The sequence below is a fragment of the Populus alba genome, chromosome 13 (assembly GCF_005239225.2).
Source record: "Populus alba chromosome 13, ASM523922v2, whole genome shotgun sequence".
Classification (NCBI taxonomy): domain Eukaryota; kingdom Viridiplantae; phylum Streptophyta; class Magnoliopsida; order Malpighiales; family Salicaceae; genus Populus; species Populus alba.
This window is the reverse complement of record NC_133296.1, coordinates 4,906,361-4,928,370: the sequence shown is the minus strand read 5'-3', so window position 1 is coordinate 4,928,370 and position 22,010 is coordinate 4,906,361. Positions and strand designations below refer to the sequence as shown.

The window sequence follows — 22,010 nt, the reverse complement described above, 5'->3', positions numbered from 1 at the left end:
ATATCAATTCGTATTAACTTTTCAAACTTATGATCCTGGTTATTAGACTGGAAGCATTTTATCTAGAAAAACTATGAATCTCATTTTCAAACTAATCAAATATTGAAGGATAAAATTTTTTAAAAAAATTATTCAAATAGATAAAAAAAAAATAAATTATAGGAAAACTAACATTTTTTTTATTGAAAGGTGAAATTGAAAAGAAAAATCAATTTAATAAAAGGACAAAAAAAATAAAAAAATAAGGATTAAATTGAAAAAAAATAACACATCACAAATTTGGATTCAATGATAAAGTTGAAAACAATTTGAAATTTTACAAAGTAACTACGAATAAAAATTATTAATACAAAAAAAATGAAGCTGAAATCTTAATAAATAAGAGGATAATTTTGAAATTCTAAATGGTTAACATAAATTCCGAGAGGAGATAGAAAATGGGAATAAAAGAAAGAAAACGTTGTTGCCGGCAAAACATCCCACACCCTATGCAAGTCGTTGTCCCAAAAGAAAAAAGACTTTGCCACGCTTCTAATGCCGTTGTGGAAACCGGTATTTGACCGCCATATAATGCCTTACGCATCATCTGTAGATGGAGGAAACATCCCAAACGCTAGTGCGTGCAAAGCCAAATTGTCCTGCCTATTTACCCTAGTCCCTCTTTGTTATATTTTCAATTTTGGTTCCTTATAACTTATTTGTTTTAAATTAATTAAAATTTGTTTTGTTTTGTAAAATCGAGCATCAACCGAGCGTTGAATATCTCCCTCAATATTACAAGATCTTTGTATCAAGGTGATACAAAGAATCATAAATTAAAGTAATTTGAATGAAACAAATTGAGAAAAAAAATTAAATTCAGGGATTAAAAAAGGATTGAACCTTCCCATGCCCATACATTTTAGTCCTTGAGTTTTTCAAGAAAAAGAGGTTGAATACCTTCTAATTGTTCAAAATCAATTCCCATAATTTTAACTATTTTAAATTAATAAAATTTTATTTAATTTTGACAAATCAAGCAATATGTTTTTCTCAACATTGCAAGATTCCCTGGCCAAGACAACCAAAGTAATCTACCAAGTCTAATCACAAGTAAATGCAATACCAAGGATCAAATTGAAAGGAAAACAATTAACGGATCAAAATGGAAAAAACCAAAAGGCCCAAATAAAAAGAAAAGGAAAACACTATTACAATCCATCATGTTTTGTCTCTTGTGCTAAAGTACTTTTGCTACTTTACTTAGTTTTTTTCTTAAATCTTTTAATGTATAAATAAACTTATCGCCATATAAATAAATAAATAAAAATTTAGGGCTCTCTGCAGCAGAAGATTATATGTTTTAATCTATCTAGAATTAAATAAAATTTAACTTGATTTATGTCATGTACATTTTAAATTTCATGCATAGATTTCAATCACTTTCTGGAGTTCCAGGTTGATAATTTTTCTTCCCTTCTAAACTATGGAGGAGGATTTGACTCTTTTTTTTTTTTTTATGTTCATTACTACGATCATCGTCATTTTTATTATGAAACTGCTTCTACACCACACCACATCACAGAGATGATTGATTCCAGAATCCAAGCATTCCCAGTGCTGTATCATTCACTCTGGTTGTGACGTTGTATCATCGTGTACAGTGCATCAACCACGGGATTACAATATGCTATGAATTACATAGTGTGGAAATCATCATTCCTTCTGGGGTAAGGTGTTCTTTTGTTGTTTGTCTCTGTAGGATTCTGCTGTTCGTCAGAAAGTGGAGCATCATGGAATGATGTGGACAGATACAATGTTTCTGCAAACTAAAAACAATCAGCTGGCCTTTGGCTTGTTCCTCCCGTGTGCTATTGATTCTTGCTTATTTCGAAGAGGTACCGTAACATTGCGAAGGGTTAAGAGTAAGAACCGTTTGAAGTTGAACTTCTGATGTCAAAATGTTTGATGAAAAGATCTTGCGAAAGTTTATGAAGTGAGAATGCGATCCATCAGTTCCTTTTTTTTTTAATTCCTTTTGTAACACATTGTATAAAGAACTAGGTTTATACAATCTTCCATCATCATCGTGCTGGTGCAAAAAATAAGTTTCGGAAAGGAGGTTGATTTTGTCCTATCTCCTATGCTTGGCTTCCATGTCACATAGCATCATCCTGGTTGATTCCATAATCCAAACAAAATAATGGACACAAGACAAGATTGCTTTTCTAGAATGGATTGTCTTGGACGTTCTATCTGAATCTGGTTGCCCTTGTGAAACTTTTGGGCTATGGCCTATTTTTGTGATGAAATTCACTTCTTTTTTAAAAAAAGAAAAAAATGAAAAGGATTTGTTTTCGTCTTGGAACATGAGAGGCTCTATCTTAACAAAATTGAGAAAAGAACAGAACCCATTAGATGAAAGTAGCTGTATCTTCCAAGCCATAGCTACCCAAAGAGCAAAGCTCTGACACGCAGAACTAACTAGATAGTATCTAGTTTTTGTCGAATGCTTAGACATTGAAGACCATGGCAATTCACTGCTACATTTTCTCCTTCAATAAATTTCAATGGAAGAGGAGAAATATTATCATTTCGCCACTCTTAAGTCGTCGTCGTCATCAACCTCCCTCTCTTCCCATGACTTCTGCTTCCAGGTCTTCCATTCAGGTAAAATGAAACATTTTTTCATTATTTTTAATGATAAAATCTTTCCATTTTACCAATTCACTGATGGGTTCATTTTGGTACTTCTTGGTGTTAAATGAATGATTTCCTTACTGCTTAAGCCATGCAGAAAACTAGAAAGTTAACTTTTAACATTCTTTTGTTAACTGGTTTTTACTTTTTAGGTATTAAGATGTTTTGTTAATTTGATCAGGACACATCCACTGGGGATGCTAATACTGACGCCAATGTGTTCCAGTTCATCCATAATACCAGGGAGAGCAAAGTTTGTTAATGATAATATCACTGTCAGTAGTTTCATTTGTGTAATCATAGGAAAAAAGGTAGCTCAGCTTCCTCTGGTTGAGGACAAGCTTAATCAGAGCACGCATGGCACTGGTTAAAGATTTCAAATTGTTAATTAGAAAATTGATGAAAGTAGTTATTCATGATCCTTGGAGTTAGCAAAAACAGAGATGCTGTTTGTGATGTTAACGTAGGATTGTTTGTAGTTATAATCAACAGAGTCTGTCTGGAGCTCTGGCTTTATTTTAAATATTTCTAATGAGCGGAAGACAGGTTTAGGGTTCCAAAGTTTTAATCTTTTCAATTTTTTATTTCACTTCTTATTAGATGTTAAGGAGTAAAAATAACTTCAAATTGAATCTGGGTATTTTCATAACTACTGCAATAGACTTCGAAGCTCATAAACTCCCATAAAACAAGTCTTAAGACATTGATAAGAGATCCTCTTATACTCAAGTTTCTGAACATGTAAAAGAAATTAACATACAATAAAAAGAGTGAGAACATATGAGAAAGTTTATTGTTTTTGTGCGCGTGGTTTTATGTTTTTTTTTGTAGATTTGTTTATATTGTTACTTGGTTACCTTAGGTATTTATATATCTAAAATCACATAAAATTATCTTGTGAAGAGTGAAGTTGCAAATATACCATGCAGGGATGATAATGAAGAATAATTATTTTTACCACACAAGTAACCTATAAGTAAACAAGATGTTTTTATAGGTGTCGCGCTGTCAATTTATGAGATAGAGCTTTCAGGTAAATGTTATATAGACAATTTATATGCATGCACTAATAATTAGTAAAACATAGAATCAGATGAGAGTTACGTGGATAGAATACTGGTAAGTTGTTATGACAACATGAGCATACTTAAACATTCTTTGGCATGCTAGTGTATTTTTTTTTTTATTTCTCTTTTTCTTCCTCTTCCTTTATTCCTTGCTAGGTTTGATTAGGCCATTTTTTCTCTTTCTTTTCCCTTCTCTTCTCTCCGTGGTTTGATTAGGCCTTCATGGAGCTCAATTAGGCTAAATTGGCCATGTAGTTTTTTATGGTTATCAGCTTGGGCCTTTTTTTTTTTAATTATATCCTTATACTACAAATTCATACTATGTCTAATTAAATTTGTATAATCAAGCTTTGACTTAAATTCTCAAGAACATGTAAAGAGAAAAACTCTAGCTCACAAAGCACCACAAACAAAACATCCAAGAATGTAATAGAAAAAAAATGTTTGGTGAAAAAAATAATGAAAAGGTTCATTATTGAAATAATTGTAAAACAGTTCACATCAACATGTCATTGGAAAATCACAACACAGTTATATATATATATATATATATATATATATATATATATATATATATGAAACAATTAACATTATAATATATTTGGCGCTTTGATTGTGAATTCAGAGCCCTGTACGAGAGCAGCAGCATCACAAGTGATGGGAAGTGTCAATGTTTGTTGATCTAACAGTTGAAAAGGCAAGTTTTTGGTTTTGCATTAGCAAATCGGTGCGATGCTGGATATGTCAAATATTAATTGTCAAGGATGTAAAAATATAGTTGAAAGTTAAATGTTTTTAGATTATTTTACTATTAAAAAATTATTTTTTTTAATAAAAAAATATTTAAAAAACAACGACCAACCAACCATATTTGCACAAAAGCCGGAAGCACTTGATTGATTTAAATCCAACTTACCATGAAAAGAACAAAGAAACTTAAGAGATTATTTTTGTCATTAAATCATTGATTTCATCATCAATTAATTCTTATTTATAACCGAACAAATGGCTTTCATAATGGAAAACTGCATATTTTTAAGAAAATACTTTGTAAGAACAAAGAAATTTCCCAAAAAAACCTATCCGCAGAAGACGCCGCAAAGTGAGCCATCGTATTTGACAAGTCATATCGAGTTTCGACCATAACACGATGCCCGCTTGATATCATCCATGCCTTTACGAGAGGTTCTTGCCTTTTTGGCATTGGAATTAGGGAAGGAATCTCATTGCATTTCTTTTTCCCAGGACAGGGAAAACTGGATCTCGACATCGTTCTTGAGATTAGAGAAATGGGGGAGAGACAGTTTTGATAAAAGACAGGGATGGCTGTACTTTGGTTAGAATGGTGGTAAGACAGCAGAAAATTTACTCTGTACATTACAGCATCAAACATACAATCCATGCAGAGACTGCTTACTCTCTCTATCTTCTTCCTTGCAACAGATTCCAGCCACCAACTATCATCTTCTCCCCAAAAAAATCCCAAAAAAATCAATAGAAAAACAATAAGCCTCTCTGCTGCTAAAATGTAACGGATGTTATTCTGAATCACTTTCCATGCTGCCCATGGCCTTCAATCCTCTTGGTCTCTGTGTCATATCAAAACAGAAGAAAAGGTTATCGATTCTGCAGGCGAGATTGAAATCATTCAGATCTCAAGAGAAAGGGGAGGAAATTAAAGGAGGACACTTTAATACCTTCTTAGAAGTAGAACTCTTCTTCTCTCTCACTTCATACCTCTCCTGGCACATATCAGTCAACCATGCCCCGGGGCTTACCAACTGCCACCCACCAAGATTCCGAAAACCGAAAAAAAATTAAAAACACATAAAAGAGATAAAACCCTGGAAGGCTCAGACAAACCCCAATCATAGAGACCAAACCCAGAAATCCTTTTTATACAATAATTAATTGAATCGCAGAGAGAGAGGAGAGCCAAAAGGGAGAAGAGAGCATTTATCGTCAAGAGACTTACAAGTAAACTTCTTTGTATAATTTTGGCTCTCTTTTTAGGCCTTTGAGGAAGCTTACACCCTTTCATAGCCATAAAATCTTCCTCTTTCTCTTTGCTTGACAAAGTAATGAATAGTTTTGGCCAAACATGTCCTTTATCATCTCCATTGTTACCATCCAATGAAACCTTGCCATTCTCATCCAGAATCCCTGACCCTCTTGTAGTATAGCACCGGTCCTCCTTCTCCGGTGAAGATGATTTCCGGTTCTCAGTCACACTGGACCTAAGTATCGCTGCTTCAGAATTCCTGCATCCAACCATATCCACAGAATCAAGATTTCAGATTTTATCATTCAGTTTTTAAGTCACAGTTTAGTCTTTGCCTGGGAATTGGGATCTAAAAGAAACAAAAACATAAATCTTATTATATGAAAAAAAAAAAAAAAAAACTATTTTTCATTTCTTCTATTTGATCATCAACCAAAAGAAGGATGACAAGAAAGAACCCAACATATTTATTTCGTAAATCAGAATTCTCCTATCAATCAAAATTAGGATACCAAAAAACAAGATGAGTCACATTAATTCAAATCCGAATTTTATTTTGAACTTTCTCGGCCACCAAACACGGAACAAGAAGCAATCTTCCAACCTCATTTCTCAGTTGGGGACTTCTTAATTCTCTGTTTGGTTGCTGAGAAAATACAAGAAAAACTCCACCAAAAAAAGCGTCAAACACCAGGGCAGAAAGTTGAAGAAATATCCTGTTACAGAGACAAATCAATCTAACCTTGTGAGGCGATTAGATTGAGGAAGATAAGTGTCTTTCTCTGTAGTAGTAGAAGAGACAACAAATCTATCAATCCTAGAAGAGGTTTTCCTGCGAAAAACACCATCAGATCTCTGAGAAATGATTCGAGGGTCTCTAACTCTAACACATCTAAGCCTCTTTTTATTTCCCCACTGCAAGAAAAACTCTGGTTCTAAACCTTTACAAGTAGCTCTCTGGTTTCTCTCTTCTTTCTCCATGTCTGTTACAGAAAACAAGAAACAAACACCAACCCAGAAGTTAGAACAGATACAATTCAAAACTTTGAGCAAAACAAAAATATCCCGGAAGTGAAAATCTGAGAAATTCTAAATCTTTTGAGGTGGGAAGTGAGAGAATTAAAACGGCCCAGAAGAGAAAATTTAAGAACTTGTGAATTGGTTAATTAGAAGCCAAAAGAAAAGTGATTTTTTAGAGTACTCATCCAGGGTTTTCTTAATTAATAGATGATGAAGTTGTGTGGTTAGAACCTATATATCGAACTCTTGACTCATAGATTTTCTGGAAAGAAAATGTGTTGCTATCGATTCAACATCTACAGGTGTAAAACAGAAATCAAAAGCAAATCCTTCTCAAATCCATTCAGCAAATCGACTCGCTAAGAGAGAGAAGGACAGAAGATGGTTGAAGAAGAAGAAGAAGAAGACAAGTATCCTACCAAGAGGTAATATCATGAGAAATGAAACTCCTTCAAGAGCAAACACTATATGATATTACTTGCTCTCTCTATAAAGAGAAGCAAAAATTTCTTTAAAACAAAACAAGAGTATCTCTCTGTAAGAAGACAGCTAAATCTGCCTCTTCGTGTTTGTGGCTCTGCAAGTATCTTTCTGTTTGCTCGGTTTCTCTCAACCAAAGCCTCTCTTCCTTGTGAGGTTTCTTCTTTCGCCCTTTGTGTGCATTTATCTCCCTCTCTGCCTGCCCGTGACAGAAATAACTGAAGATTGCTTTTCGACCGTAGGATTGAACGGTTATGATGATGGGATCAGCAGAGTCGTGGGTTCCGTCTCCAAGGCCCAAGGAAAGACGAACGTCCTTTCAAATCTAGTGTGCGCTCGGCTTGATTAGTATTGTTGGCCTATGTGGGCTTTGAACTTGGTTTGTGAAGATTATTGAGAATGAGATTAGCTGCCCTAATGAGCTTAAAGTCCACCAATTATTAAAAAATTAAAAGTTCAATTTGAAGGAAAGCCTGATGGGACCTTGCACAACTTCCTTCGAAACAAGATTAAAACTACGAAATTCAATAAGTAAATCAAAATATAATTTGAATCCATTTATCAAAAATAAATGAAACGAAGATGCTGGATGAAATATCTAAAAAAATAAATGAGATGGGAAATATAAAGCATGTTTGTAAGCAACAATTGCTTGCATTTTATGAAGAGGTGGTATTGCAATCACATGCGCTACCCCTATTTACAATGAGAATTTCAACTCATGTTTTTTAAAATTAAATAATAAAAGGTGTAGCTTAATTAATTATATTTTGAATTTATTTTTTAAAGATTATCAGTTCGAGTCCAATAAATTTTAGAGCCACTAGAAGCTTACATGATCGTTAATTTTAAAACCCGTAAAATTAATCAAGGTGCAAGTAAACTTGTCCAAACACCCGTATTAATTAAAAAATATATTACTAAAACTAAAAGATCACATGAATTTCCATTAACTGTGTCATACACTAACACCAACAATATCTCCTAGTATAATTCATTTATCACACTTTTTTTAGTTTTTTTTAGATGGCTTGAATCCAGGATGCAGAAACAAGGAAATCCTCGCCATGACCCCATGACCATTGGGCTATAAGCCTCGGTGCATGTTTGCGTAGCTCCTTAAATAATAACATGTCAGATTCTTCAATAGAATTTTTGGTTTCACACAAGAAATGGCAACAAACACTCCTCTCAATAGCCAACCATATACGATCTTAATTTTCAATATCATATACTAATAGACCTTGCATTAATTTGCTCGTTCCTGTGCAAATTACACCTTCATTTGCATCTCCTGTTATGTGGCTTAAACAATCCTCTATATTTTCTCTTCTATTTGTTTTTATATGCCTGGGCAAAAGAGGTTCGTCCGTCAATAAAAAATGCTACTAGCTAGCTTCATAGAAGAGTAGTCTCAAATTGGCAACTTAGGGGTTAGGGATTGTGTTCTTAAATAAGAGAGAAGAGATAAATTAGATTTTTATTGATTTGTTTTTTTATATATATAAATAACAAATTTTGGGTGTATGTTATATTATATATGAAGGTAGATTTGTCTTTTTATTTAAATTTAAAAATTGAGTTGATCCAAAATGTTTTTTTCTTGGGGGAAATTGGCAGGAACTCTTTAAATAGAGTTGAGTTAAAAAAAGGTAAAAGACTTATCTTTATGTATTTACACTTCTTTCTTGTTTGTTACGGGGAGGAGAAGAAAATTCCTAAATACTTAATTTTAGGGTTTATGAAGAAATTTGGAGAAATGGTTGTTTGATAAAAGTTTTGCTAAAAATTGGCATGGAATGGATAGTTTCTAGAAAAAAATTTAGGGTTACTTGTTATGTAATGAGTAATTGTGTTTTATTGGTAAGACTAAGATCATGATGTATGGAATGGATTTCATGCAGGAAAATAAACATAATGAGATTTTGAATAAGATCTCGTATAGAGAAAATGTTGCTTAATTTTTATTAAAATACGATAATCTCGTTTTAATTAAATATTATATCAAAATATGTGAGCATATGCAAAAGATTTATAAGTGGTATAAAATAAGATGTGTTACAATTGATGTGTCACTCGATAGGTGACATTAGCTATGATAGTCAGTAAATCAATAATAATATAACATTCTAAATATTGATATTTTGACCATTATATGAGTATAATTGTAGCATTGCAAGTTGCCTTATATATATTGGTATATTTTCATTAGTAAAATCTTAGAGTATAGAATTACTCAATGCCCAGGGAAATTGAAAAGATTTTATTTCAATGCATAGAAGTATTACTGCTTCTGTTTCAAAACTATAGTTTCGTTTGACTTTTTACATGGATTAAAAAATATATATAATTAATAACTAACAAGTAATGTCATTTGTTTTGAAGCTGTTTTTCAATGATACCCTTTTCTTTTCTTTTTTTTCTTTTTTTTACATACTCTAATAAATAATGTCCGAATTTATACAATATAATTAATTATATTTGTGTAAAGTACCAGAATAAAATCTTAGAAATATTTCTTTCATTACTTCTAACAAATTATTTTTTTTAGTTGAAATACATTTCTCTCACTAATGCAGCAATCGTTGACTTATAACACTTCTTTTTTTAGCCAGGAACACACCTATACACGAAACTCTCTTTTTTCAAATGCCGCAATCGCTGGCTTAGATCATCTCTCTTTTTGATGTTTTTTATTTTTTTATTTTTTTTATGTTAAATTAATATTTTTTTATTTTTTAAAAATAAAAAAATATATTATTTTGATATATTTTTTAATAAAAAACACTTTAAAAAACAACCGCAGCTACACTTCTAAATAGACTAAAAGGATGTTTAGGAGTTTGGTTATGATTGTTTTTTAAAGTATTTTTTTATTAAAAAAATATATCAAAATAATATTTTTTAATTTTTTAAAAATTATTTTTTATACTGGCATATCAAAACGATCTAAAATTATTAAAAATTATTAATTTAAAAAAAATAAAATTTTTTAAAACACTGGTTATACCACATTTCTAAATAGTCTCTTGAAATAAACTTACACTCAGAATACAGCAAGTCGTGCATATTTATAAGGTATGTGAAATATTTACACTTCAATATATTTTTGTTTTAAAATGAAATATCTATATATAATTAGCTTAGTAGCAAAAGGTTTATTTACTAAGATGGATTCAAATCTTAATGCACGCATCATTGTTTATTTTTTTATTTACATACTCTAGTAAATAATATCTAAACTTATGCAACATAATTGATTTTATTTTTGAAAAGTACCAAAATAAAATCTTAAAAATATTTTTTGATTACTTCTAACAAATTGATTTGTTTAGGCGAAATACATTTATAATTTACTAATGCAACAATCACTAACAAGACAATAAAAATTTCATCAATTAATCTTTTTTTAATGTAATGTTCTTTTATGGTATCTTGAGATTAAAAAATATGATCTTAATTTCTTGACTAAACCAGCAATGACAAAAATGGTAGAATTGCTTGCAATGGTTGTGATCTTTTCTCGGAATTTTTTTTTTTTTTTTTTAAAGGAGACTCTCCATTCTCAATTCCTCTAGAGTAATGAATGGTGAAGTAGCTATATTTCATTTATGAGACAAATCACATCCCATCTCACCACTCAGAGGGTGTTTGGGAATGTGGTAGTGGTTGCTTTTCAAATAGCTTTTCTTACCGAAAAGCATGTCAATAATGTTTTTTTTATTTTTAAAAAAATCATTTTTGATATCAGCACATCAAAACGATCTAAAAAGTACAAACCGCACTCAATTTTAATAAAAAAAAAAAATTTTAAATTTTTCCCAAAAACAGGTTGAACCTCAATGCAAACACCCTTTCAGCCAGGTTAAAGTGATCATTTATTTTAACTCAAATAAAATTAGTAGTAGTATATATATACAGGTAAAGTTAAAATCATATAAAACAACTGTTTTAACTGCCAGAAATACCGATTTTGACCACCAACAATTTCCTTTCTCGATTTGAGAAGTGATTTAGCAGCGAAATGATGAATTTTATCCCGATAAATCATTTTGACATAATAAATTTTGTTTTGAATGCAAAACAATGGCTGTGGTCGACTTTGAAGTGAAGGGAACCCTATTTTGACCATAAAATGACAGGATAGATCTGGTAAATCGATTTTGTCATTGGACTGTTTAAGATTATGTTAATGATGGCGATTAAAAATGTTTTTTTTTAATATATTAAAATGAATTTTTTTTATTTTAAAAAAATTATTTTTGACATTAGCATATCAAAACAATCTAAAAACAAAAAAAATAATTATTTTAAACAAAAAATATCTCGAAATTTTTAAAAATATCGTTTGCACCGCGTTCACAAACACATCCTTAATGTATTTAGTTTTTATTGTCAAAGGATGGTTTTGGCACATTTTGATGAAGAAACCTCACTATAAAATGGCAAGTTTGACCCGAGTAAACTAATTTTGACCTTGATAGGGTGGACTTAGTTTTATCAAAAATGATGATTTTGCAAGTCATTTTTAATTGATCAAGTTCAATTGTTCAAACCAAATCTCGGTGTATTTTAATAATTTATTTAAAAATATTGTTATGATTGCTTTAAAGTGCTTTTATTTAGAAATACATTAAAATGATGTTTTTTATTTTTAAAAATTATTTTTGATATCATCGTATCAAAATAATCTGAAAACACTAAAAATTATTAATTTAAAGTAAAGAAAAAAATATAAAAAAATTAATTTTTTTTAAAAACATTTTTAAAACGTAAAAAAAAAAAGATTTTAAATCTTCAAATTCTTTTAAGACACTAAAATATGGTATTTCTATTTCCAATGATATCACTACTTGCATCCCATGCACAAGAGAACATGGTGCGTCTTTATTGAGGTTCTAACTATCATGCGGTAAGCGTGTGAAGCATATGGAAGAACATTATACCAATCTCTATAAAAAGCTACTAAGAGCGTGTTTGGTAGTGTGGTAGCGGTTGCTTTTCAAATAGCTTTTCGTGCCGAAATACATGCTAATGATGTTTTTTTATTTTTTAAAAATCATTTTTGATATCAGCACATCAAAATGATCCAAAAAGTACAAACCGAACTTAATTTTAGTAAAAAAAAAAAAAAAAAAAATTGAAATTTGACGAAACGCAGTTTCGACCGCAATACCAAACGGTTCCTTAAGTTTTGAATGATCTTTTTAAAATTCTTATTTATAGTTTCTATTACCCTGTTCATCCTAGTCAATATGTCGAGGAGTCGCGATGATTCATTTTCTATTTTTAGCACATTTTCATCGCCATCTTTCCATTTAAATTTTGAGCATTGTTTGCTATCCATATTTCTAGCCATCCATATCTGCATTTTACATTTGTTTTAAGGAACTGACATTGGCATGTGCATATAAAGTTATCTCTAACCATTTAGCAAAGAAATCAAATATTACCAAGATGAATCAATGCTTTTTACTAGCTTTTGGATTTATCTGACCAATCATATATATTTATCCCCTATAGAGCAAATGACTAGGATGAAAATCATGTTGTGTAAAGGTTTTGAGCGAACATTTATATTGTTTGTATTAATCTAACACATCTGAAGTCTTCTAACTTAATTAATACAATCTCTCTCCGCATGGTGGGTTGTTAATAATCATTTTCTAACCGTCCAGTAAGTAGTTCAGTAATAAGAGCTTAAGACTAAGAGGTTTGATCTTCCTGTGGTCTCAAATTCGAGCCTTGTTGTTGTTAATATAATGACTACTGTAAACTTATATGGTCGTTAACTTCAAGGGTCGTGGAAATAGTCGGGGTACATGCAAGTTAATCTAAACACCCGTGTTAATAAAAAAAAAATCATTTAAATTTATCATGCCATCATGTGTCCGCTAGAATGGGTGGCACAAATTATTTCATGAATCTCCATCATCATTTTACATGTTTCTTCATTGTCAAAACATTTCATCAGGTCGATCAAAAGCCTGTTTGGCTCTGCGGTTCAACCTGCGTTTTCACAAATTTCAAAAAAAAAAAATTGTTAAAATTGAGTGTGGCTTATACCTTTTGGATCGTTTTGATGTGTTGATATCAAAAATAATTTTTAAAAAATGAAAAAACATTATTAGCATGTATTTTAGCACGAAATATTATTTGAAAAGCAACCGTTACCATTCAACCAAACACGCTCCAAACCTTCTTTTATATAAGATGTCACCATCCAAGCAAAAATCCATAGTAAATCTTCTAAGAGCTTTCTTGTTCGTTTCTAAGCATCGGGTGGATACTCTTGACTCTTCAACATCTTGTTTAATGTCATGAAACCAGAGTCTGTCCTAAATATTCTTCTCTTCTACTAAGCAAAAGGAATCCACATGAGAGTTTCTGATTCGATACACACAATTTGTATTCTCACGCCATAGTTTATTTTGGTCATTGATGTTAATTAATTATTATCTCAATTCAAGTGGTTGAATTTGAACTCATTAAACAATCCAGCTAACTTGGTGAAATATTTTTAATATGGCTTTAACTTTTTATATTTCATTTATTATTCTCTAATCACTTGGGAAATTGTCAATAATAGTCGTCAAATACGTCCAATTTATGGATTTTCATTTCTAGAGTGACTTTAAATCCATGTACACATGTTTTATACACTCCTATAGCCTCATAACTATTGGGTACTAACTACTACCATTTGGGGAGATAAACATCACTTAGACGCCACTTCCGAACAATTCATCATTCATTTTTAGGTTCAACATTATTATCTTCAATCATATTAATATATTAAATTTAATAAAAAAATAATTTTTTTAAAAAAAAACCTCAAGGAAAAAGGGCATAATATTTTCAGCTAAATTCTCATTCTTCTTGTTCCCTTTCTCTTCTATTTTTTACATTCCCCTGATCTTATAACAGCACATATAATTTTAATAAAATGAATGTTTGCCACATTTTTGTTTTGTTTATTCTTATTTGTGCGTGTGTAAATATTAATATAAAGGTAATCCCGAGAAATAGTTTAACTAATTAGGTATTGAGTTTATTTTTTAATGATCACGAATTTAAGTTTTTTTAAGGCAACTAGAGACTTACATGATTGTTAATTTAAAAACCTGTAGAATTAGTCAAGTATACACAACTTAACTCGAACACTCATGTTAATAAAAAGACACTTCATAACAAAACAAAACAAAAAAAAAAAAGAGAGAAGATCCGGGACAACTTTTTTTCCCCTTTCTTCACTCTATCCTATTCAAAACCGAAGAGTTTGGAAGATGAGTAACCCAGAAGCTGGGGCACATTTATTGAGTAATTGATGGGGACCCATTCCTTTGATGATCTCCTACAATTTGATGTTGTGATTTTTTTGGGGTGGTGCTACCCATGAATCGCCATGTGAAATTTAGATGAAAGGAGCATGGTTGTTGTGAACATATTGCAACATTATGATTATAATTTGGTCGATAATTCAAATTGTAGGTCATACCTAGTTCAAATTAAGAAGCAATGATTAATTCTTTGTACCCTAAAAACACAGTAATTAATGATGCGGTGGGTGATATGTTTTTGTTATAGCTGTAGTGGATTTTAAAATTTTCAATTGTCATAACAAGGGCTTTTTTTATTATTAAAAAAATTGTATGTCTCTAGCTTGGTCTAATTTTCCCGTTTACATCAGGGCTTTGTTTATGATTAAAAAATAATTGGAAATAGCTATTTCCAGCGATGTCTTATGCAAGGTTGTTGAAATTGCTATCTTCATTTTATAATCATATAATTTTACAAGTTAATATATATTTATTATGTAAAATTATATAAAAATTAAAAAAAATAATAAAATCATGTAAAATCATGATTTTACGATTTTATAATAATTCTAAATTCTCAATTCTTATCTTCTTCATTGGGTTCTCATGTGTTTACTCACAAACACATTAACCCTAGAAACACTTGTATTTGTTGATTCTTTCTTGAGTTAATACTATAATGATGAATAAAATATAGTCTTACTTGAACCCTTTCTAATAAATAAAAAATTATCTATTACAGAACAAAACTTTGAAATTTTTTGTTTTATAGGGATAGTTTTATAAACAAAAGTGATAGACCATACTTCAAAATTTGATCAACTATATGTTTATGGCTAAATAACATAGTCTTTTAAATAAATTTACAACATTATAATTTATCTATAAAGAATCTCATAATCTGTATAAAATATGATCTAACAAGGAGCCAAACTTTAAGATTAAAAAAAAAATTACTTTGAATTGCTTGATTCATTTGTTTTAGTTCATACCAAGCTTACAATTCCTTATTGAAATCCATGGTGTGTAATAAATAAAATCTGAAACTTATAAAAAGTATAATAATATCTAAAAGAAAACATAATAATATTTAAAAGTAAAGTATTATCCAATGGTAAAAAATATCAAATAAACTAAAACACTATAGGCGGAGGGAGCATTATAACTAGTGTTAGCCAACAAAAGAGCATAGTTGTGAAGATATAAGTGTTTTCAATGTTTTTTTGTTTTTTGGACATGTAGTTTTACCAACCACTTCCAACTTTTTTCCTTGGATCTTACATGATAGGATTTTATCATGCAAGAATAAGCAAATTACATCTTTATGAAATTGCTTATTGTTTGTATTAACCATGTATGAAAAAAAAATATTTATAATTTTACAATCTGAGTTTATATTGCATTTTCAATGTTGTATCGAAAAAATATTTTTGAGTCTAATGTATTTAAACTCACCCCCATTTATTTATTATATTCAATTCTTTAAAAAAATATCATTGAGCAATGTTATTAAAATGTTATGATGGGTTAACATATTAACTCGTGTATCTGATACCTGGAAAGTCTGGAATTAAATTTCATGTTAAACTAAGCGAGAGTTGACTAGTTAAACTTGATCAACCTAATAGGTTAATCAACGACTTAGTTAACCTGGTTCAAATCTAGATAAAATCAATTTGGTATTTTTAAATTTATTTTCAAAACAATATTGTTTTAATTTTTTTTTTAAATCATAAATTAACCAACACTATTTTAAATTTACTCACCCAACCAGTAATCCAAGCCTTGAATCATGCTGAGTTTTATAATTATATCATTCATTTTCGGAATATCATGCCAAACAAATTAAAAAAGAGAATTTGAAAAGAAAAATAGGAAGATTCTTTTTTTTTTCTCTCTCTTTTTGTGAAAAAAAACTCAGGAATCTACATCCAACTTAATAATCAATATTCGTAAACTTCATCGAGTGACCACCACCCATGGAGAAAGTAGCTGACAAACTTGGAGAAATTAAATAATGACAGATCATTCAGTGACATTGACAATGAGGTCTTGTTTGATGCTTGGCCCTTCGACTTTTCCTTTAAAACCAGGTATCGGAGAGGGTGTGGTCACCATGTGAGCTCGGAAATGGCAAGAAATATTGAGAGGTTTTTGAGTTTATTTGGCGGTATAATTATGGTTGTTTTTAAAATAATTTTTTATGTTAAAATATATGTTAATAATATATTTTTTAAAAAATTATTTTTGATATCAGTACATCAAAATAATTTAAAAACACTAAAAATATATTAATTTAAAATTAATAATAATAAAAAATAAAACCGTAGAGGGTGTGGTCACCATGTGAGCTCGGGAATGCCATGAAATATTGTGAGGTTTTCATCATTCTAACCTCCTCGCCTTCGAAGAGAAGGCAAGAGGATCTGAGGTCCAAACGCAGCCGTCTCCTTCAAGTTCATTTCTCCCAACTGTTTACTCGGCTCTTGAATTGAAATTATTATCTCAATTAAAAAAAAAAAAAAAAAAAGCTCCATCTGGAAGCACATGACTACACACAGTTCATCCCCAACTGCCCTACATTTCCATCGAATAATTCAAAAAATTTAACAACCTGGAATCCTATACAACTATGAGATTATATATTTATTAAGCTTTGTTTGGTAGGTTTATTTTGGACTCGGTTAAGAACCTGGTAGGGGTTTTTTTAAGAAAAAAAAGTCAATTAAAAGATGATTTATTTTTGACTTGGTTGATATAACAAATTAATTTATGACCCGGTTGATTGGAGAAAACTCGGTTTTATTTCTTATTAAACAAATTTCTTAAAAAACATTGTTTTAACTTTTTTGAAAAGAATTGATTGATCTTGAGGTTAACTTCTCCGATTTATAATCTTGATCTTGAGTCTTAGACCTAATTTATATAATTGTAAGGTATCATTTGTTTATTTATCAGAAAGTGATTTTCATGGGAATTAAATTCCTATAAAATGAATTAATTTTTTATTTTTGATGTGTTGATAGCATCATGAAAAATCAGTTGAAAAATATTTTTCAGTGTTTGACCATGTCATATAAAATGAACCAAAAAATAACTTTTTAATTTTTTTGCAAATTTATTAAAAGAATAGAGATCAAATATGATATATAAAAAGTTGGAGGATGGAATTAAAAAAATTTAATTTTATAAATTATTTCAAATAAACCAAATAGTAATAAAAAGAATGACGATTGAATATGAAAAATTAAAAGATAATGAAATTGAAGAACAATTTTAATTTAATAAACTATTTCAAATAAAATAAATAGCAATAAAAAAAAGGATCAAATCTGATAAATAAAATATTTCAATTAAAAAAAATAAAAAACAAGAATCGAAGTTAATATAAAAAATCAAATTAAATCAGATTTTAAATTATTAAATTAAAAAAAGTCAAAACAAAATATATAGTAATTAAAATATTGATGATCAAATTTGATATAATCAACAAATAATAAAATATTTTTTAATTTTTTCACAACTTTTTAAAAATGTTTTCTCTACTAAAATAAAAATATATATATTTTCTGAAATAAATTTTCTTAAATTAAAAGGTGTTTTTAATTGATAAATTCCTTAAATAGTAAACAAACACACAAAAAAAAAAAAAAAAAACACCAAGAAATCATTATGCATCAAACAAAACAAACGGTATCTAAGTGTCATAATTGTAACTCAAAAATTTTAAATTCAAAAACTCAATTCCAATTATTTATTTATTTTGAAAAAAGGGCCCGCGGTTAAAGAGTAAGGAAGTGTTTGTTTCTGCGTTTGTAACTGCGTTTTGGCAAATTTCAAATTTTTTTTTTTTACTAAAATTGAGTTACGGTTGTACTTTTTGGATCGTTTTGATGTGCTGATGTCAAAAATGATTTTTAAAAAATAAAAAAACATCATTTGCATGTATTTCGGCACGAAAAGCTATTTAAAAAGCAACCGCTACCACACTGCCAAACACGCTCTAAGTAGTGGGCGCCCTCAAAACATGGCCACCCCAAACAGTTGGCACCAGCTGGATGGCACCACAAAGGCAATCGAAGCCACCCTGTCCAACAGACGGGCAGCTAGGGCAGCCCTAACCTGACGCCATAAAGAATGATTTATAGCCTCGAAAGGGAACCCATGTGCAAACTGTCTTTCAGGGCCGCCTGCCCGAAACACCCCTTTTGTTCCTCCCCAACAACTATATAAAGTATTCACCATCTCTAAGCGAGTCATCCCACGCCCACCACCCATCGCCTGAAATCTTGCATTTTCTCTTCTACCTCCGCGCCTCTGTTTTTTCCAGCAAGAAAGTTTTTCACAATGGAGGCATTGAAGATGAGAGTGTTTTTGGCTATCGTGGCTGTGCTCATGGCTGTTTCAGCCGTCCAAAATGTAGCAGCAGCGGATGCCCCAGCACCTAGCCCTACCTCCGATGCCACCACTTTTGTGCCGGCTGTTCTTGCTTCTCTCGTTGCTCTTGCATTTGGGCAGCTGCTTTTCTAAATGTGAGATTGATTCATCTTTGTTTTCTTTTCTTCGCCTTTTGATTTATTTGTTTGAAGCCCTTTTGCTCCAAATGGTATAGGGATTTGTTAGGGTGTTCCATGCATTGGTGGGAATCGAGGGGCGAAAGGGCTTGAGGGTGTTTTTCTTGGACATTTTCATTATTTTTCTTCTTTTTCATGGCCATTTTGGTCAAACATATTCATATTGTTGTAACCAATTATTACTTTGTATTATAATTAATGTGATTTGTTTGTTTGTGACTTCATTTTTTTGTTCTTGTACTCCATTGTTATATATATGCTTATAAATGCATGTAGATTTCTCTTTTTTGGCGTCCGAATTCCAGATTATTTTCTTAAGATAAAGAAATTCAAGAAGTTATTTCTTGTGGGCAATCAAGAGAATGGATCTTTTCTTCCTTGGGTTGTGATGCAAAGAGTAGGCTCTACACTTAAAATTTGTGCAAAATTATTATTATTATTATTATTTCCGTCTTATTAAATAATGATAAAGGTATGAAACATGTACAGCTACCAGGTAAAAAACCAAGTAAATTTAATAAAATATGTAATAATAACGCTCCGTACTTATGGTAAGCCTCTCAGTATTTGTTCCATAATGCTTTTTCTACCATTAGAAAATGGAGGGCCAGAGCCAACCATACAAAAATATTTTTAAGAGTATTTAAATTGTTTTGATATAATATATAAACAATTATTATTTTAAAATAAAAAAAATTGTACTATAACCCTAAATATTAACATGCTTGAAATTGTGATAATAGTAGTGATTAAAAGTAATTTTCACTTAAAAATATATAAAATTTAAATTTTTTTATTTTTAAAATATTATGATATGAAATTTTTAAAAATAATTCATTTTAAGTTTTAAAAATTCAAAACTTTTAGGAATGCAACCAACTTAAATTGTAAATAAAAAAGAAACACTTTAATGTCTTTTAACTTTTAAGCAAGATCGCCGGAGCAATCTTCTGTTTTATTTATTGTTTGTAAAGCCAGCCAGCCAGCCAGCTAGTGCATATGAATCTTTCGTGATCTCCATTATTGATTCTTTCATGTGATGTTTATATTGGTTAATCTATTTTAACATTTCATGTATTTAAATAATTTTTTTCTTATATATATATATATATATATGAATTATTAGGCAGGGAAATGACGTTGGTATTCCCTCCCTTTATAATGCCCCACTCCTACAATGATGAAACTATCCTATAAATTAGAGAGGAGTCATTGGCACTGGTTATGCCAACGCAGAATTGAACGTTCAATCATCAATTTTTTAAAAAAAAAATTTATGGCGAGGCGTTAGGCATTATGGTCCAAAAATATTTTTAAAAAAAATTAAAATTTTTTTTGTTTTAAAATAATATATTTTTGATGTTTTCAAATCATTTTGATGTGTTGATCTCAAAAATAATTTTTAAAAAATAAAATAATATTATTGACATGCTTTTCTGAGTGAAAAATATTTTGAAAAACAACTTCAACCACACTCTCAAACACTAAGTTGTTTTAAAGATTTTTTATTTTTTTATTTTAAAAGGTTTTTTAGTTCTTTTAAAATGTTAATATAAAAAATAAATTTTTTTTGAAAAAAATGATGCTGTTTGTCTTGAAACAAATCTCGAGAGAGATGGCTTTTGACAGAGTTGACTGGGGGTCTTGGAACCGATTCTAGTGGACCTTGGTTTTCCTAAGCACGATGTAAATCTTATTAACTACCATGCTAAAAAAGCTGGTTCCGACCTCTTTCATTATTTACATGAATAGTCAAGGAGATGATTTTTTAAAACAAATTTATTATTTAATATTTGTTAATTTTAAATGAGGTTATTACCGTATTAAATAAATATCTTAATATTTTGTTAATGTTAAATTTAATCAGATTTGTTTTTATTATCATGTCATTAATAATATACTAAAAAAGTTGGGGTCCTCCCTCTTCATTGTGAACTGTTAAAGAGATAACTTTTTTATAAAAAAAAAAAATACTTTCTGGTTTTTTTCATTAATAGCATACCAAAAAATCTTGATTTGGGGGATTGGAATGCAAATTTCTAGGTTTGGCAGTAGCTAATACATTTTTTTTGGCAAATCTAGGTTTTGATTCTTTGTGTTTTTAGGAAGAATATTATCTTAATTCCATGATTTGAACTAATTTCGGTTCATTTCTTTGCAATAGTCACTTCGTGAGACTCGATTAATCAATAATTTAGGATTAGTTTGCATCAATATATTTTTTTAGTTTTAATTTTAGGGTTTTGTTTTTGCACCGAACCCAATTTTAGTCAAATCATGATTATTAATTGATAATTGTTGATGTTTGATTCTTGTTCTTTGAATGATTTACAACATGCACATGCCTTTGATTTCATTGTATATATCTGGTCGGATTTGAAAGTCATGTGACTAGGTTTGCCTTGAATATTCTTCGTGTTCTTGAGTTTTCTATGTTTGATTTGTTTTAATAAAAAAAATTTAGGTTTATATGTTTTTAACAAGTCTAATTCATTTTAAGTTTTGATTTTGGCCGATCGGGTCAAATTTGGGTCATTTGGGTAAGACTTTGTTTGGTTTTTAATTTTTTTGATAAAGGATGTTTTGACATAAGGGTGTGTTAGGTAAAAATGCTCTTAGGTCTGTTTAGACAGTTTTATTTGAAGAAAAAAATGAGATTATGCCAAACAAAGCCTTAAAAAATAAGGAAAATAAAAAAATTATGTCTTAAATAATAATAATAAATAAATTCCCTTGCACATGGACAAAAACCCTAAAAAAATAATAGAGCATGTCTTAAAAATTAGGGAAAAAAATTCAAAAAATAATTTTACCTACAAAAAGTATTGCATGGATTTTACATCTAATTTGTAAAAATTCAAAGGATTTT

General features: G+C 30.0%; 2 protein-coding genes across 2 annotated transcripts; one reads left to right on the top strand and one right to left on the bottom strand.

The window, feature by feature from the left end:
- Nucleotides 1–5,050: 5,050 nt before the first annotated feature.
- LOC118036422 (uncharacterized) lies at nucleotides 5,051–7,416 on the bottom strand. Its single transcript, XM_035042114.2, has 5 exons — nucleotides 7,188–7,416; nucleotides 6,491–6,731; nucleotides 5,722–6,007; nucleotides 5,444–5,527; nucleotides 5,051–5,335 (listed from the first exon to the last, which is right to left on the bottom strand). Exons 1-5 carry the CDS (start codon nucleotides 7,201–7,203, stop codon nucleotides 5,285–5,287), a joined length of 678 nt encoding a protein of 225 aa, XP_034898005.1. The 5' UTR covers nucleotides 7,204–7,416; the 3' UTR covers nucleotides 5,051–5,284.
- An 11,371-nt stretch (nucleotides 7,417–18,787) lies between these two features.
- Nucleotides 18,788–19,365, top strand: LOC118036423 (arabinogalactan protein 13-like). Its single transcript, XM_035042116.2, has one exon. The coding sequence runs from the start codon at nucleotides 18,915–18,917 to the stop codon at nucleotides 19,095–19,097; it is 183 nt and encodes a 60-aa protein (XP_034898007.1). The 5' UTR covers nucleotides 18,788–18,914; the 3' UTR covers nucleotides 19,098–19,365.
- The last annotated feature ends 2,645 nt before the right edge of the window (nucleotides 19,366–22,010 follow it).

Coding starts and splice junctions, on each gene's coding strand:
- LOC118036423 (XM_035042116.2), top strand. CDS start 18,915: ATGGAGGCATTGAAGATGAGAGTGTTTTTGGCTATCGTGGCTGTGCTC.
- LOC118036422 (XM_035042114.2), bottom strand. Junction 6,008..6,490: donor CAATCTAATCGCCTCACAAG/GTTAGATTGATT, acceptor GGTTGGATGCAG/GAATTCTGAAGCAGCGATAC. Junction 5,528..5,721: donor TTATACAAAGAAGTTTACTT/GTAAGTCTCTTG, acceptor GGTGGGTGGCAG/TTGGTAAGCCCCGGGGCATG.